The sequence below is a fragment of the Rattus norvegicus genome, chromosome 4 (assembly GCF_036323735.1).
Source record: "Rattus norvegicus strain BN/NHsdMcwi chromosome 4, GRCr8, whole genome shotgun sequence".
NCBI classification, from domain to species: Eukaryota; Metazoa; Chordata; class Mammalia; order Rodentia; family Muridae; genus Rattus; species Rattus norvegicus.
Window position 1 is genome coordinate 163527477 of NC_086022.1, and position 17003 is coordinate 163544479.

Here is a 17003-nt window from a genome sequence, read left to right on the forward strand (position 1 = left end):
TATCCTCAAATATCCAGGAAATCCAGGACACAGTAAGAAGATCAAACATAAGAATAATAGGTATAGAAGAGAGTGAAGGCTCCCAACTTAAAAGGCCAGGAAACATCTTCAACAAAATCATAGAAGAAAACTTCCCCAACCTAAAGAAAGAGATGCCCACAAACATACAAGAAGCCTACAGAACTCCAAATAGATTGAACCAGAAAAGTAATTCCTCCTGTCACATAACAGTCAAAACACCAAATGAACAAAACAAAGGAAGAATATTAAAAACAGTAAGGGAAAAAGGTCAAGTGACATATAGAATTCTTAACCCGTTATAATTATGTATAGAGTTCTGTACTGCTGTGAATGCCAAGCAGAAAACTCACTTACTTAATAACCCATGCTAATGACTGAGGATGAAACAAAGGCTTGATGTTTTCAACATGTTCCACCTCAGATAAAAGCATGCAAGGAAGGGCAGGGCTTGCAGCCACACAGCTCGGGAACACCAAGAAACAATGCTGCTTACACTCTCTGGTGTCATTTCTTGTCCGTGGTTCAGTAGAAGGGCACTTTTGTCCACCGCTCGCAGGGCACAGAAGGAGCCAGGGGCCGCTTGAAGATGAAGGCTGGTGTTAGAGCCGGGTAGGTCCTGCTCCTTTGAGAACTTTATGCTAACCTGAAGTGGAGAAAGGAAAATAATGAGGGGTAGAGCCAATTACACGTGAAGAAAACTTGAATAAATCCAGCCTTTCCCAAACAAATCCTGACTGACTTCTATACGTACATTTTCCTGCCTATTCTCAGCTCCTTGTGGGAATATTTTTCACTCTCCCCAAATCCCCTAGCTTCCAATGACCAGGTGTCAGCAAGACAATTCTTTGTGACTCTCATTCTTCAGTAATTTAACTGTAAGATTACTGTGTGAAGATTGGAGGGGAGGGGGCGCAGATAGAGACAGGGCTGGAGGACAGCACAGTGGTTGAGAATGCTTGCTATCAGGGCTCACAGTTTAAGGTCTATCCAACCCGCATGGTGGCAGGAGAGAATGGAGTCCTGCAAACTGTCCTCTGCTCTTAACACATTCACCCCGAGAGCACGCATGCATACATGTGTGCATGGGCACACACATACACACCAAATAAACAAGTTCATGTAAGCACGAACCTTAAAAAGGAGGTAGCAGGAAGCAAAATGGCCACCCTGCTGGTAAGGGAAACATCACCTTGTTTTTAAAGCACTTCTCAGTCTGGAGCTTGACACTATCTGCAACGATTTCCCCGCTGGGGTGGAGGGTGTAGACAAACAGGTCAGCTGCTGGCGCCAGATCAGCAGTGACGATGATTGGGAAGGAGAAGTTTCCATTCTGGGCTGTGGAAACAGGCAGGTCACAGATGACACAGTCCTGGCGCTCGATTGTCTCTCTGGGTTGGCTTAGATGAAGGGAAATGGCATGTGGATTGAAAAATAGAGCCGGGCCTTGCTCAGACGCAGGCGAAGTGGGGACTTATACACAGATGAAGATACTACGTAGGACCGCCTTAGACATCACTTTTCCATGATTCACAGGATTAACTGATGGGTCCAGGTAAGTTTTGTCAACTTGACACCAACTAGAGTCAGCTGGGAAGAGGAAACTTCAATTATGGAACTGCCTTCATCTAATTGGCCCACAGGCATGTCTATCGGGGCCTTTTCTTGACTAATGATGAATGCAGCCTTGTCTGTGGGTTGTGCCACTCCTGGACAGGAGGACTTAGGGCATATAAGAAAGCAAGCTGGGCAAGCCATCGAGAGCAAGCCAGTTAGCAGTGCTCCTCCACGGTTTCTGCTCCAGTTCCTGCCTCCAGGTTCCTGCCTTGAATTCCTGCTCCCGACTTCCCTCCGTGACCTGAAGTACAAGATGGAATAAATCCTTTTTTCCTGAAGTTGCTTTTGGCTAGGGTTTATCACAGTGATAGAAAGCGAACTAGAGCAGTGATAGAAAGGTAGCAATTCAAACTACTCAGTGTTCCCTCAGGCCATGCTACCTACTGCCCTCCAACTTCTTGTGGTAACAAGGGCTCATCCTAACTTGGAGAAAGCACAGAGATAAGGCATGTATTCCAAAGCAAGTGCATCGTATCCACCTTGAACTTTGACTTCTGTCTGTCCACTGAGGAGGATGCTTCCTCTCACCATCACCTGTGCCAGACAGAGAAGACCCAGTGTGAGCATCGAACTTACATCATACCATGTCCTCACAGGCTAATCTGGTGCCCATTCTGTCCTGTAACAAGGTAGCTTCCACAAACGAATATTATGCGGATTCACACATATTGGGCCAGAACAGGGAAAAAACTCAAAGCTCTGTGAAGCCGTCTAATGCATGTGAAAGGTAGCGACTTCGCCTGCCTGTTATCTACCCATTTGGTTCATGCTGTTAATGCCCGTAAGGCCGACGAGATGACTCCACGTGCATGGAACTCTGTCAGGGCCTCAGGCCTACTTACTGTTCCATTTTGGTGAGTCTAAATGATCCCACTAATGTTTCCAGTTAGGAATATACAGCTGAGAGCACCAGAGCTTAGAGCGTCTGGACAATGTGTTCAAGGAGGACACGTGTACTTGGGGACTAGGAGAGAGTGGAGGGGTGGAAGTAGGAATGCCTTAATTTCCAAGTCTGTTTTCACTCTCCCGGGAGCCTCTGCGAGAGGGAATGAGAACAGATTCCTTTTCTACTCATCCTTTTGAGCTTTCTATGTTACTTAACCCTTCACACACGGTCATAAACATCTGATGTGAAGTACAACGGAACGACTGAAGAAGCAAATACCTCAGTCTAAGGGGAGCTCAGATTGGCTGGGATCATTTTGCAAGCATGTTCCCGTGTTCTTCATGGAGCCAGGGGTACTCAACAGCAAAGTGGGTAGGTGGAGCTCACTTAGATTGACAAGGTCTGACAGGTGACATCCCCTAAACTGTGCTGTGCGGATTAGACAGATCCACCAGCTGAAGCTTACCAAATAAAAGAAGGTCACTTTTGAGGCCTCCTTGTAAACCTCGGGGTTTAGGGAGTAAAGCACTGAGACCATCTTCTCTTGGTCGCACGGAAGCGGCTTTGGCTCGAGAATGATCTTCATGAAGCTGCTGGTCTGGGAGTAAAAGCGTGAGGCTGAGAAGTAGGCGTCCAAATACTCAGGGTCCAACCAGCTGGAACGATGGCAGCTTCTAGGTCGGACATATGTGGCCTGGCAGGACAGAAGCAAAGGAAAGGCTTTAGAACAATGGGCACCTCTAAGACAGGGATTACTACCTAACACAAGACTGGTCATCTCTTCCAACCAGGAAGGAACCTAGCTCACAGCTGTTATGGCGGAGGCTGGTGGGGCAGCTCACCATGTGGGGGCGCTTACCACCAAGCCTCACCACCCAAGTTTGATTCTCAGGACCATTGTGGTGGGAAAGAGAGAACTGACTCGCACAAAGTGAGATAATAATATCATTCTCTCTTTCATATATATATATATATGTATATATATACATTCACAGTGACCTTGTTATGGGACTGTCTGACTGGACTAAGAGTGAATTGTTATGTTTTTTTATTCTGTGTGTGTGAGCTGGGGTATGTGTGTGTGTGAGGAGGGTGATTGGCTATGTATCCCAGTATGACCTGCAACTCAAGATCCTCCTGTCTCAGCGTCCTGAGTGCTACAAGGACACTTAATGACCAAAAATACTTTGGATTTTTGCTTTTAATTACAGTCAGAGAATTAGAGTTAAGTTCTGTATCCTTCACCTGCACGCAAGCCATGACAAACTGTTGAACTGCGAACTTCTGTGGAAGGCTCAGAAAAGAAATCTCTATGCACAGGGTGATGTAAGGGAGAAGGCCGATTTTCTTACATTCTACGTCCTACTTCCACAGAAGACATACTGGTCACAATAGTCGCTGTGAGAGAGTGGTAGCATCTCATCTTCTGAACTCTGCTCTCACTGAGTACTGAATGGGCAAGCAAGTCACAGAAAAGATGCTACTATCTAAGAGCCTTCTATGTTCCAGGTCCCTAGCATTGGGGCTACAGTGGAATTCTTGACGGTCTCTGCCAGCCCTTGGATGTCTTACTTTTAAGCTCATCTGTGCCTCGAATATCTCTGAAGTGTTAATGGAAAATTGAGCTTCCCCCTTCTCATCTGTGGTGTAATTCCCTAGAGGTTTGCCATCGAGCTCCAGTTGCAAAAGCTTGTTCACCATCGGTGTGTTATTGGGGCCAGAAAATTTAAGCTGTAGAAAAGCAGAAGTGTTAATATTCTTAGAACATGAAACTCTGAATTTCTACAAGGAATTTTTAATCCATGATAGTGATTTAACAGAAATTTCAGTGAATAGAAATATCTATCAACTGTACTAATTGTGCATATGTGTTTACACATAAAGCAGGAGAAGCTGCTGCCTTACACATTGGTTTCTGTTAGCCCTAGAACTTTCCAAGCAAACCAGACATCATAATGATATTAAAATTGGCTTGTGAGCCTAGAATGAAAGTGTCTAGAAGATTTCAAGGGATGAACGGAGAAAACCAGAGAGGTTTCTTTAAAAGTACCCATCAAACCTACAGTTCCAAAATAAGGGATCCCTCTCCTGTAGAAAGAGTCCATGTTCTCGAAGCTGACAGTGCCAAGCACTGAGGTGATAAAAACTGAGTGTGTCTTACTGATCTGTACACCTGTAAGAAATGATGAAACAGAGCGTCAGGAAGAAATTCACTGTTTGAACCAACACCCTCAGGGCCGGGCATGCATCCTGGTATCCTCAGGATCTGTGAGGATACGGATTCAATCCCTCCACTCCCCACAAAAGCCACCTTTAAAGAGGCTTCATTTTACCATAGTGACGGACAACTAATTCGTAATTAATAATTGATGTTGCTAACTTCATATTTTTTTTTTTTTTGCTAACTTCATATTTTTCCCCTCAGTGGGAGGAAGTTGCCTGTAAGATACAATCGTTACCTGTTCCAGATTCTGTAATGACTCCGTTGATATTCAACGTCATGAACAACCCAGAGCGGTACAGCTGGAAGACTTTCGTATTGACAATGTAAGAAGCACAGCCATCTTTCAGCTGAAAAATAAGCAGAGGTGGAATGGAAAAGTTAGCGACCCAAGAGGCTCATGGGACTCATGGGACTTTGTCAATACGAAAGTCTTCCGCCCTTGTGTACCCAGATTTCCCCTCGCTGAGATATTGAATGGAAGAAAAAAAAGAGTTAAAGCCGGGAGACTTCCATCAGAGAAGGGGATATCTATGCTTCTCCTGAAAGTAGGGTAGGCATGAAACAGTTAAAGGCTGCGGATAAAGCTAACGATATCCTGAGAATAAGAATTTAAGCCCTTGGAGAAACACTAACAACAGACGGACCAATGCTCTTAGATGAAGCACGTTGAAGTCTGCGGCTGTTAAGGTCTGCTATTTGAAATAGGGAAAAAGTACGTTTTCGCTACTTACAACAATAACTAGAAAACTGTACATTTAGTTATATTTAAAATAAGAAAAATGCACTAACTTCAAATTTTAAACATCGGAAGGACACGCTCATTCCTTTGGACCTCGCTATCACTTGCACTAGGTATCATGTAGGCATATGCGTGAATTAAAAAAAAAACCCTTAAAAGAGAATTTAAAAAGATAAAATTAAAACCAGTGACTTATAGACACGCAGAAAAAAATATTCATAAAGATAAAGCCCAGTAGACTAGGTGAGGCGTTCAAAGCTGGGATTTAGAATGAAGGAGACCGGAAGTCTGGAACAACGAACACAGAGCATTCTGGGTTGCGGTGTCTCTGAATGAGCTGCGTGAGGAAGGATTCTCCAAGGAAAGACTGTGGAGACCACCCAGATAGTACAGAACTTAGGAAGCCGATGAGCAACTCTGCAGGTCTAAACTTCTACGGGCAAAAGCACCCGGAAGTCGAGGAACTGGGTGAACCATGATCTTCATGTTCCTCCCCTGACTTAGCTCTCACCCCCACTAGCCACACAATAACAGTGCTGGGAATCCTTTTTAGAGGTGGCCTTAAGTCCCTGTGAGGAGTTCCCTCCAGAGTAAGCCCGTGGTCCGCACCTGCAGAGTGAACTGCTCGCAGATTTCATTCTCGTTGCTCTCACAATACCCCGGGGAGAAGAGCTCTCTGCACACTTTGATCTGGGCTTTTCCACGCACAGGTTGGCCATAGATGTACCTAGTGGGAAAAGGAGCACTGTGATTACAGATGGGCAACATCGTAGTGACAATTACTGGCCTCACCAGAAATCGTATATGAAGTCTAGAAACCGGGTGTTTCCATCTAACTGCCTTTAGGGCTATTTTCTCCCACAGAGTTCAGGTGAAATTAGACATTTAATTTATGAAGAGGATCTAGCTGGTTTAAAAAAGAAAACAAAGTTCAATTTCATTTAATTTTAGATGATCAATATATCAGTGGAGAAAAACTTAATGAGCAAAACTTTGAGATAGACATAATTTGTTAAAAGTGTTGGAAAATGAGCTGGTTTTGTTAGTAAACGCATGTGTACATAGGTAAAACTTGATGATTCTGGATGTTGAAGTCTTTCCAGACCAGTATTTTAAACCTTATTCTTATTTTACTGCCATCTAACATAAAAACGCATTAGATGTGTTGACATCAAGTGTATGCAGACGCCAACATTGCATTCACAGCTTTTCTCCTGCTAAAGCACACTACCTTTTTTTCTTAAAGTCCAAAGGCAAAACCAGGCATTATGTTCTTCGTTTGTTTTTATAATTTGAGGATTATTTTGACTTTATTTATAAAATTAGCGACAAGAGCAAAATTTGCGTATAATAAAACGGAGTGTTTTAAGCTCGAAGAGTACAATGCCCTTTCAATAACTGTCCAGCACTGGTGTTGGTCCTATGCTTAATGCAACATTTAACTTATTTTTTTCCCTCTAGTAATTTTGGTTACAAAACTGAGAAGTAACTCACTTCTCCACATTGCGTTTCCGGGAAACAAAGGTCAAAGTCATTCACCTCTGCCACGTTTGCGCCATCCGTCCTGCTAATGTGCTCTGTGCTTGTGAGATTTCAAACCAGCCTATGTCACTAAAACCATCCACGAGTTTTGATTTTTAACACAGGTGAAATAGAGGCCAGACCAATGCTGGGCTAACAGTGCTCTTCCCAATGGCTACTCTTCTGGCTTTTGTTTATAAAGTAAGATTCTTTACAGGTTAGCATACGGCTTTGGAGTGTAGGTCACCATCTTTGTTTGAGACAGAATGTCCTTCTCATTGTTGTGATCTGGGCGACTTTTAGTAGATGATGAGATAATTGTGGGTCAATATTCTGTCTTCACTCTTAAAAACCTACTCATTCCCGAGATTGCTGATATAACCTGGCTTGCCACTGCTTTTTCTAATGGTTCCAAACTAAATCTGCAGACGAGAGGAAAGTGTGGGCAGCTGACCTAGCACTCTTCACCTCAGCGGTTGCACTGTCAGACATTCAGACCACATCAAAACTACTAACGCCACACAATGTCACACAACGTCACACAACGTCACACATTTATGTACAGGTGCTCTGTCTGCATGTACACCTGAATACCAGAAGAGGGCATCAGATTCCACTATGGATGGCTGTGAGCCACCATGTGGTTGCTGGGAATTGAACTCAGGACCTCTGGAAGAACAGCCAGCTCTTAACCACTGAGCCATCTCTCCAGCCAAGGTGCTGGCTTCTTATTCATCCCTCTGGCACCTATGTTAAGGAGGTTTCAAGAAGTCAGAATAAACTGTGTTAACATTTGGTCTGCATGTGTTTTCAGGATAACCCAAGAAAAGACAGTGGGCTCTCCAGTGTTCAGTTTGGTTGCTTTTTTTTTTTTTTTTTTTTTTTTGCACATTTAATGATAATGTGGGTTCTTGGTTTGTAGAAGGGTTCTCTAATGAAACCCTTCGGATCTTGGATTTCTTCATCTTTATATTATCTATCCCAGCATTTCAGCACAGATTATCTATGATCTCAAATATATTGGACACATTCAGCTACTCTACCCTGAAACTCAGAGAAATGTCTGATCCTTCTCTGAGAGAGACAGACTGATTTCAAGATTCTCGGGGAGATCATGAAGACCCCCCTCCTGCCTCCGGTCACGTTTCCCAGGTAACCCTTTACAGACTGCTGCTTCCGTATATTAAGAAATGTTCAAAGGTCAGTGTTTAAATGTCATCTGTTAAGGCATCCCACAGCTCTCAACAGGTGTTTGTCAAGAACGGCACCAAGCTGCCCAGGGATAACTGTCCACTCAGAAGACCCACGTGCCTGGTGTTGTCCCAGTTCTTACAGCTGATCGTTCTCTATAAAACTGAGATGATAACAGCTCCTATCTCATGGCATCGTGAGAATAATTTTTGTAGCTGTCACCTAGTAAATAGTTTCAAATTATTGTTACACATTTTTGGAAAGATATCACAAGGCCATTCAGAGCCTGCTCCACATGTGGCCCATATATATACAGCCACCAAAACTAGATAAGATTGATGAAGCTAAGAAGTGCATGCTGACAGGAACCAGATATAGATCTCTCCTGAGAGATACAACCAGAGCATGTCCAATACAGAGGTCAATGCTAGCAGCAAACAACTGAACTGGGAACAGGACCCCCTTTGGGGCAATTAGAGCAAGGATTGAAAGAGCTGAAGGGGCCTGCAACTCCATAAGAATAACAATGCCAACCAACCAGAACTTCCAGGGATTAAACCACTACCAAGAGACTATACATGGATTGATGCAGGGCTCCAGCTGCATATGTAGTAGAGAATAGCCTTGTTGGGCACCAGTGGAAGGGGAACCCCTTATTCCTGCCAAGGCTGGACCTCCAGTGCAGGGGAATGTCGGGGGTGGTGGTGGGGAAGCGGTGTGCATGGGTGGTAAGGGGTATGCATGGGACACTCTTACGGGGGGGGAGTGGACAGGGGGCTTATGGACAGGAAACTGGGAAAGGGAATAACATTTGAAATGTAAATAAAGAAAGATATCCAATAAAAAAAAGAAAAGATTTCACAAAAAGGATAAAGGGCATCAGAAATAATTTTTCAAATAGAAGATAAACGCTGCCAAGATCAGGTAGGATGTTTTTATGTTAAGGGACTCAGATAAATTCAAACTAAATTATAATGTTATAATTTCTATAATTAATTTCTATAATTATATAATATACTATAACACAATAATATATTATAATATATTTTCTGGTTTTAAGTGAGAACACTTGATGATGGTAAAGACCTAGTGAAGCCAGTCCCTTCATAACAGTTTCTGGAGTTAGGGGGAACAACATGGCATTTTAAAGACTAGAAGAATCTATGTTTTGACTTGGCCATTCCCCTTAGGGAAATGTTTCTTAAGTAAACAATCCAGTTCTAAATCAGGCTACTATACAGTTTGACAGAAGAGCTCTACTACAAATGTACCAATTACTAGAAACACAATGTGATAGATTACATGTTATATCATAGAACAGTAAGTAAAACCCCTATTTTCCTAAGAAGATTTACTTACAAGGTATGGAATTGGAATTGATAGAAAGGCTAGAAAAATATGGAGTCACGCATTTTTAAATATTAGATAGAATGGACAGAAAAGAATAAATATAACCAGAGAAAAAATTCAGAAAGCACAAGGTGGAAATCAGCTACAATGTGTTAGCAATTGGTAGAATGCTCTGGAGTTTCGTTACTATGTTTTTCTTTAGAATTTTCTAACATTTCAAAATGTCTACAATAATTTTAATATAGGTGTATAAATAAAGTTCTATGGTGAAGCTTAAGGTGATTTTACCCTGGGGGGATAAATGAATATACACTTACTTTGCACACATAACCACTGGAAACTGATTGTCTGCGATAGTTATGGTCTCTGGAGCAGTAAGCTCAACTTCAAATCTGGGCAATACTGAAAACAAAACATACAAACAAACAAACAAACCAACAAAAAACCCACGCGTCAGCTGACAAAGTTGGAAAGCAAAGCTACAGCAACTATAGCAAACTGTTTCCATGTATCTGTGAAAGTCCCTCATTAAAGGTCAGTTTCTTGTTTCTGTTGTTGTTGCTGCTGCTGCTGGTGCTGGTAGTGGTGGTGGTGGTGGTAATGGTAGTGATGGTGGTGGTGGTGGTGGTGATGGTGATAGTGGTAGTAGTGGTGGTAGTAGTGGTGTATTTATTTCTTTAGCCTAAAAAGAATCACCCACTGTTATATTTTAATCTCCTAGATCTTTTCTAGGAGACTACCTGAATTTCAGAAAATGAGATATTTCTTAGGCGAGGGAAGGAGTGGGCAAGGAGCAGAGTAAGACCTGGGCCCAGAACAAGGCATAGAGAGGACCCAGGATGAAACAGAAGAGCAGACAGCAGAGACCCAATAGGAGCTCAGTTCCTATGCCTGTGTCTAAAGTGTTGTGTTCTGTTGCTTTGAACTTGTGTGTAGGAGAATCAGAAACAGTACTCGGTTACCATCTTGGTTAACGGTGAAATGATCCACCACCGTCATTCCTGATTGTTTTTTTATGACGATCATGTAATCCCCCAATACTGGCTCTGGAGTCAGTTGGAATGAGAGCTGGGTGATGTTTCTGAAAGTGGTCACGTTTATCCATTGAAAAATCACATTGCCTTGGGGATTCTTGAAAACAGTGAATGAAGAATGACAGTCAGAGGTTGTCTGTGAAAATTCCCCTTTCCATTTTATTCTGGGTATTCTCCATAATTACTGGAAGTAGAGTGAACTGTTATAATACTTAACTAATGACCTCAACACTGAAACAGTGTAACTACTGCAACATTGTTCAAATCCAATCGATACATTCTTAAAACTATTATTCATGGAAAAAATAATTTATAACTGATACCTTTGGTTTTTATCTTTCCAGAGCAGAGTAGCATAATCAAAGAATTAAAAATTCAACATAATTACTTCAAAATAGTGTCCTGTTCCCCAAAGCAGAGTAGACTCATACTAATAAGTGTACAAGAGACTACTCATTCTAACAAACATTTAAAATGATTGTCACAGTGGGGCTGCCTGAGAGATGGCTCAGAGGTTAAGAACACTTGTGATCCTTCTAGAAGACTAGGTTCTATTCCCTGCACCTTCATGGTGGCTCCCAACCATATATAACTCTAGTTCCAGGGGATCTGAGGCCTTTTTCCGGCCTCTGCAGGCCCTGCATGCATATGGTGCAAATACGTACATGCAGGCAAAATACCCAGGCACCCGTGCATGATGTAATTAAAGCAATAATATGTCATTTAATTAAAAATGGTTGTCACAGATTTCCACTTGGTCCCTTTCTATGTTGGTCATGGGTTACGCAATAGCACCTAAGTGGGATTTCTGTGGTTTTTAAAAGGCAGGCACAGCTGTTGGAAGGCAACCTTCATTTGCTTTCAGCCCACTGCCACACATACAAGCTCACTTGAATATTTTACACTCCGATTAAAGAGACGGTGTTTAAAAGATTTGATTCAAAAGGTCTTGTTTAACAGATTGTGTAAGGAAACAAATAGTTACTTACTGCCATTTCAAAAGTTTTAAAGTGGTTTGTTTTACTCTCCTATAATGTTTAGAAAACCTAATATCCTGGACCTCCTTTCTGCTAAGCTGCTCGTGAGACCCCACGCTGGCTTAGGCGTGAGTGGATGTCACAGGGCAGAATAAATTCTTCCCCAAAGAGCCGTTTTACAAGGTGGCTAAAAACACTTCACCCTGTAACACTGATGCTGTTCAGAGTGCCCACACGGACACATTGTGACTTGGGAAATGTCAACTTTTATTCATCTAAGCCAGAGTGAAGCTTTGTGAGAACACAATGTTACCTGGGTCAGATGTGAAAGCAAACCATTGGGTAAGGTAGAGAACCTGAGACAGCTCACCCGAAATTCATGTCACTAGGGGTGAGCGGTTCACTTCAATATGAAAAGTTTAAAGCATCCACACCGTAGGACAGCAGGAAGTTTATGAGTGCCTTGTGTTTGCCCATCTGACTGTGAATTATGAGCCTGGATCCCATACCCCTAAAATTAGCTAATATTGGTAGCCCACACTGTATATAGAGGCAAAACTACAGGTGCTGAGATCTGTTGTTATTTACAAGTAAGCTGTAAATACAACCAATTAAATGATGAGTGTTTGATTTGATGTAGAATGGTATGATCTACAATTATAACATACAGTGGGAAAAACAAAGGAGTCTGCAATTGTCAGCACATTATTCTTAGGGATTCGTGGACAAGAAATCAGGATTCCCAGGTATCTTCAGAGCTCTCAAAATTACATTTTAATCATACATCTAATTGTCTTCAGATGCAGATTTCTTTTCTGTTTGCTTTAATCATCTTAATTTTCACTTATATAAAACTGAAAATTAGAAGCACCCCATTCCTAATCTGAATGTTTTTTTTAAAACTGGATACAGAAAGTAGATGCCTTACCTGAACGGTGATCAAAGGGTACTGAAAGGAAAAACACAGATTAATACTTTAGTGAGACAGATAGTATCAGTTCCAAGATTTATTTTTAATTAATTCTTTTAGCTAGTGTATAAAGCAATGGTCTTTGTTATGATACTTCCCATACATATATATCATTGTGTCGTGCTCGTGTTCACTTCATAGTACCCTCTTCTGTCCACCCCACCTCTCCTTTTGCTTCCGTGTGTGTGTGTGTGTGTGTGTGTGTGTGTGTGTGTGTGTGTGTGTTGAAAAAAAGCATGGTCTTTATCTTTTGGGTTTGACTAATTTGATCTAATACCATGACCTCTAGTTCCATTTATTTTTTTTTCTGCAACTGGAAAACTTTCATTCAAATAAAACGCCATTATGCACACCACATTTGCTTTGTCCACCTATCTGCCAATGGACATCAGGCTGGCTCCCTACCTTGGTGATCGTGACTAGTACAGGAATAAGAATGGGTGTGCAGGTATCTGATGTATGCTGGCTTACATTCCGGGAAGGTGCTCTGTACAGCAATGGATTTGATGACTAGATTTCAATCTCGTTGTACCTTTAGAAGTTATGGACTCACCAATTCATCAACAGGCTTCAGCCAGGTGTTCAGTGTCACAACTCGAAAGTGAACTAAGGAAAAGAGAGGACAGCTGTAAAGTGGTTTTTCTTGTGATCCCCACCTTATGGGGATGATCACTTTAAGATATATTCCTAAGTAATTGCCTGTCCATCACAGGATACCACATTCCTTTCCCCCAACCTCTGATCTGAGCCTTTCAGGTTAGGAGTCCACTGGAGAAAATCTATTTTTCTACTTGTTATCCCTCTTTTGATGATTCTTGTTATCCCCCAGACTGACATTAGAAGCTTTTACCCTATAAAACTGAGATATCTTGGAATAGAATTAGTGAAGACTTATCCATAGAGACATAAATGTAAGACATTTGTGGGAATGGATAAGTATAATTTTCCTTGAAAATGGTACTAGCAAAATTAAGGTATTTTAGCAGAACTACAAAAGACAGATGTTGGCTCTTTAAAATGTACAGCGTATTCTAATATCTTAGTAAGAGCAGGAAAGGGAATATCAGGAAGTGAAAATCCCTCTTTAGGCATTATCTTTGTAATATTAAATAGGAAAATAGCATAATGAAATGCACTGCCTTGTGGGCTGACTTAAAATTAATTATAAAAGAAAAAGGAAAGAAGCCTGCATAAGCCTGCCGTTTAGAGTACAGTAGAGACTCCTTGGAGGAACTCCCCTGCCCCAGACACAGTTACATCAGTCAGAGCACAGCAGAGAATCCTTGGAGGAAACCAGCCCCGGCACTTCCACATCTGTGGGTGCTTCAGCTGCCAGAAATAAATGTCTATTGTGTAAGCCAAAATAAACTCCACGTTCAGTTCTTCTGTTTTTTATTAAATCATAGAAATATGCAATATGAATCAGGATCCAAGGGACAGGTGGTTTCATCTCTAACCCTTTCATTTTGCAAATGAAGAAAGTATATCTCAAAGATCAGAATTTTCTTGCCAAAAGTCAATCACTGCTCAACAGAGCTAAGCTTTGAAGCAAGAGTCTTTGAATTATAGCTTGGTATTCTTTGCTCTACAATCTGCTTAGAACAATAAGAAAGCAGAAAGGCTCTGGCTGACTTTCTTGTGTTATAACAATTGACATAAAAATAGAACAGTAGAATTCCTAAATGTTGCTGGTGAGGTCTTTGCTGTTATTGGCACTATTTTCTTTTTTTAAACAATGACTCTCATTGCTTCCCTGAAAGTCCAAAGAAACTTTCATTACCTTCACTCAAAGAATAAAATAATTGGCTTGAAAAGGAGAATTAATGAGCTTGTCAAATGGGTATGTAATGGATCACTGGTTTAGATCAAACAATTACAACTTTGCATTCTGCCAACCACTGTACCGTGAAGCCTCGTCAGTAGGACTTGTGTGCAATCAAAGAACGCACAGAGTCTTATGAAGCCATACACAAGCTCCCGGATCTAATGGCACTGTGACTATAGGAATTATGAGAATGCAGCAGTCAATGATGTTAAAGACAAGCTTTATTCTGTTTTACACGTCACCTCGTAGGAAGCGTTTTTTAAAGTGACTTACCCGTGTCTCCAGGTTTGTGGACCGGTGTGTCTGTCTGCACAAAAGTGGCGTTCTCCTCGGCAGCGACTGCTACAGCTCTTCTCTCAGAGATTATAAGAGTGTTTTGCTGAACAAGTAGTGTCACAAAGGCCAACTGCTCCGGGGACACGTGAGACACCTGTTTGTGATGAAGAGCAGAGAGGGGAAGACTGTGTGTCTTCATTTAGACGGAGAGACAGACAAAGCCTTGTGTCTCTTCCCAGCAAAGGCTCTCTGCTGCGATTGCTAGCTCCGTAGATGAGTCTTTTCTAATAGACTCAGGTTGATCTTCCTGGTGTCTATTTCTTTTATGTCTCCCTGAGCCAGAGCCCTCTACCCTTTAACCCCCCCACCCCATTTCCTTTTAGGCTCTGTGAGGCATGTTCACTGTCTAAAACAGCAGTCGTCTCATTTCCTATAGCAGAAAATCACCAATAACAGCGGCAAGGTATGCTGCACATCAGAAGTTTCCCCTTTGTTTCTTGCTTCTCTTGAAAATTTTCACATACCCCGTAGATTTTGCGAATCACACAAAATTAAGATTTATCATTGAAAAGAAACCTTAAGAGAGCAGGTTCATATTCCTGCGGCATTGAATTTGGTGCCTCACTTTGAAATTTGCACAAGCATAGAAGTTCCCCTCTTTCACACGCTGGTCAAAAATAGTAGTGTTGACTCCGGCATACTCTAGGATGACGCTCAAGGACACAGGCTCGTTGAGGTTTACAAGGTGAAGGCAGGCTTTTTCTGAGGAAAACCGCTGTACCACAGCAGAAACCCACAGGAGGTATCGCCTGCACAGAGAGAAGAGCCGGCACTTTGCAAACAAGTCTAGAGAAGTCTTTACACCCACCCACAGCAGCTTGAGCTATTGACGGATTCCCCAAACCGTGCGTTTTTTTTTTTTTTTCCACAGGCAGGATAACCTTAAACTGGATGCACACCATGGTGACTTAACAAAATAGTAACCACTCTGGCATTTTCTCGACACTTAGAGGTTAGCCCAGCACTCGGCTGCTGAGGGTGAAATAGAATAACGAACCAAGTAGATTTTTAAGGTGGAATCCATTTAACAAAATGATATTGTCAGTACTTCGATACAGAGAGTTTGGAATTCCCTTACGGTTCTGAAGCCACAACGTTAGTGAGATGAAGCACGAGGGCACTGAGCACGATGGTAGGCACCATGTCGTCTCAGCGCCTGGACGGTAACTTCAGAAGAAGCTGCCTTTTCCCTCCTCTCGCTGGAAGTCAGCTACCTAGGTGTTCCACGCTCTCCCCCTCCTCTTGCTTAGTCTGCCTGACGTTGCTTTTATAGTCTCACGGAATGCAAGATCAATTACCTTTTGGAGCAAGGATCCTGAGAGTGATCACTTCAGATCGCCTCTCCGGTTACCTCGCCAGGGGGCATCGGTTTATGTGTAACTTCCTGCTAATGCTGGATGCTGGCCTGGCTGGAGTCGGCAGTGCAAGTCGGACAGGAAGAGGAGAGAAACAAAGAAAGTAGTTGGGTGACACGTAGGAGTCCATCTGATTTGGATTCTCCACACAGGGCTGACGGCAATAGCAGTGCAGCGTGCTGAGGCAGTGTCTCTCGGAAGAGGATATCTCTGTAAAACCTTATCTCGATAGCGATTCTCAGAAGAAAACTGTGTTCAGGGGATCACGCCTTGCAACACGGACTCATTCTCTGGATAGTTAAGTGTGTTGTTTTCCTTTATAATTTTATAATATAGAATTCAATGTTAAAATGTTGGTTTGTAGTCAATATTTAGCATGGCTTTCTTAGTGAGGTTCATACACTGTGTTCACTGTCTCCTCCAATATCATGAGAAATTTAGAGAAAATGTAAAAACACAAGCACCACTGGCAATAAAATAATTATCAGCCGTAAAGTACAACAACCTAATTGTAAGTTCATGCCAACGAAATGCTGAAGTCAGCTTTCTTTCTATTGTTGCTGTTGTCGTCAGTCGTCGTCGTCATCATCATCATCATCATCATCATCATTATGACAGGGTCATAATAGACAGGGTCTCACTCTGTAGCACCTGCTGATAGTCTGGAACTCCCTGTGGAGCACAGGCTACCCTTGAAGCCAGAGTGATTGTCCCAGTGCTGAAATTGCTGATAAGAGCCACCACACCCAGTTGAATCTGGTAGATATCCATCAGCTCTCCAGTATGGCAACTCTCCCATTTTCAATGACTTTCCTTTTTTTGTTTGTTTGTTTTTCTTAGATTTTTTTTTTTAACTTCGAGTAGTGAAAAGTCGAGTTCATGGGCACCGAGGAATGTTAGACTGGGTAGGAAAGGCAGAAACTGGCTTCAATCTGTAGAAACTACTTATCTGATGGGGCA

The 17003-nt window shown here is 42.2% G+C and overlaps 1 protein-coding gene across 1 annotated transcript in view; it reads right to left on the bottom strand.

The window, feature by feature from the left end:
- Positions 1 to 15943, bottom strand: part of A2ml1 (alpha-2-macroglobulin-like 1) — a 42210-nt gene extending 26267 nt beyond the window's left edge. Inside the window, exons 1-15 of the mRNA XM_039108844.2 lie at positions 15767 to 15943; positions 15254 to 15437; positions 14626 to 14782; positions 13081 to 13133; positions 12486 to 12506; positions 10509 to 10677; positions 9864 to 9948; positions 6094 to 6211; positions 4981 to 5092; positions 4585 to 4694; positions 4094 to 4252; positions 2988 to 3215; positions 2115 to 2169; positions 1211 to 1356; positions 515 to 664 (exon numbers count right to left, since the gene is read on the bottom strand). Coding sequence (XP_038964772.1) covers positions 515 to 664; positions 1211 to 1356; positions 2115 to 2169; positions 2988 to 3215; positions 4094 to 4252; positions 4585 to 4694; positions 4981 to 5092; positions 6094 to 6211; positions 9864 to 9948; positions 10509 to 10677; positions 12486 to 12506; positions 13081 to 13133; positions 14626 to 14782; positions 15254 to 15437; positions 15767 to 15831 — 1812 coding nt within the window. The 5' untranslated portion in view covers positions 15832 to 15943. The remainder of the gene's footprint in view (positions 1 to 514; positions 665 to 1210; positions 1357 to 2114; positions 2170 to 2987; positions 3216 to 4093; positions 4253 to 4584; positions 4695 to 4980; positions 5093 to 6093; positions 6212 to 9863; positions 9949 to 10508; positions 10678 to 12485; positions 12507 to 13080; positions 13134 to 14625; positions 14783 to 15253; positions 15438 to 15766) is intronic.
- Positions 15944 to 17003: the final 1060 nt, after the last annotated feature.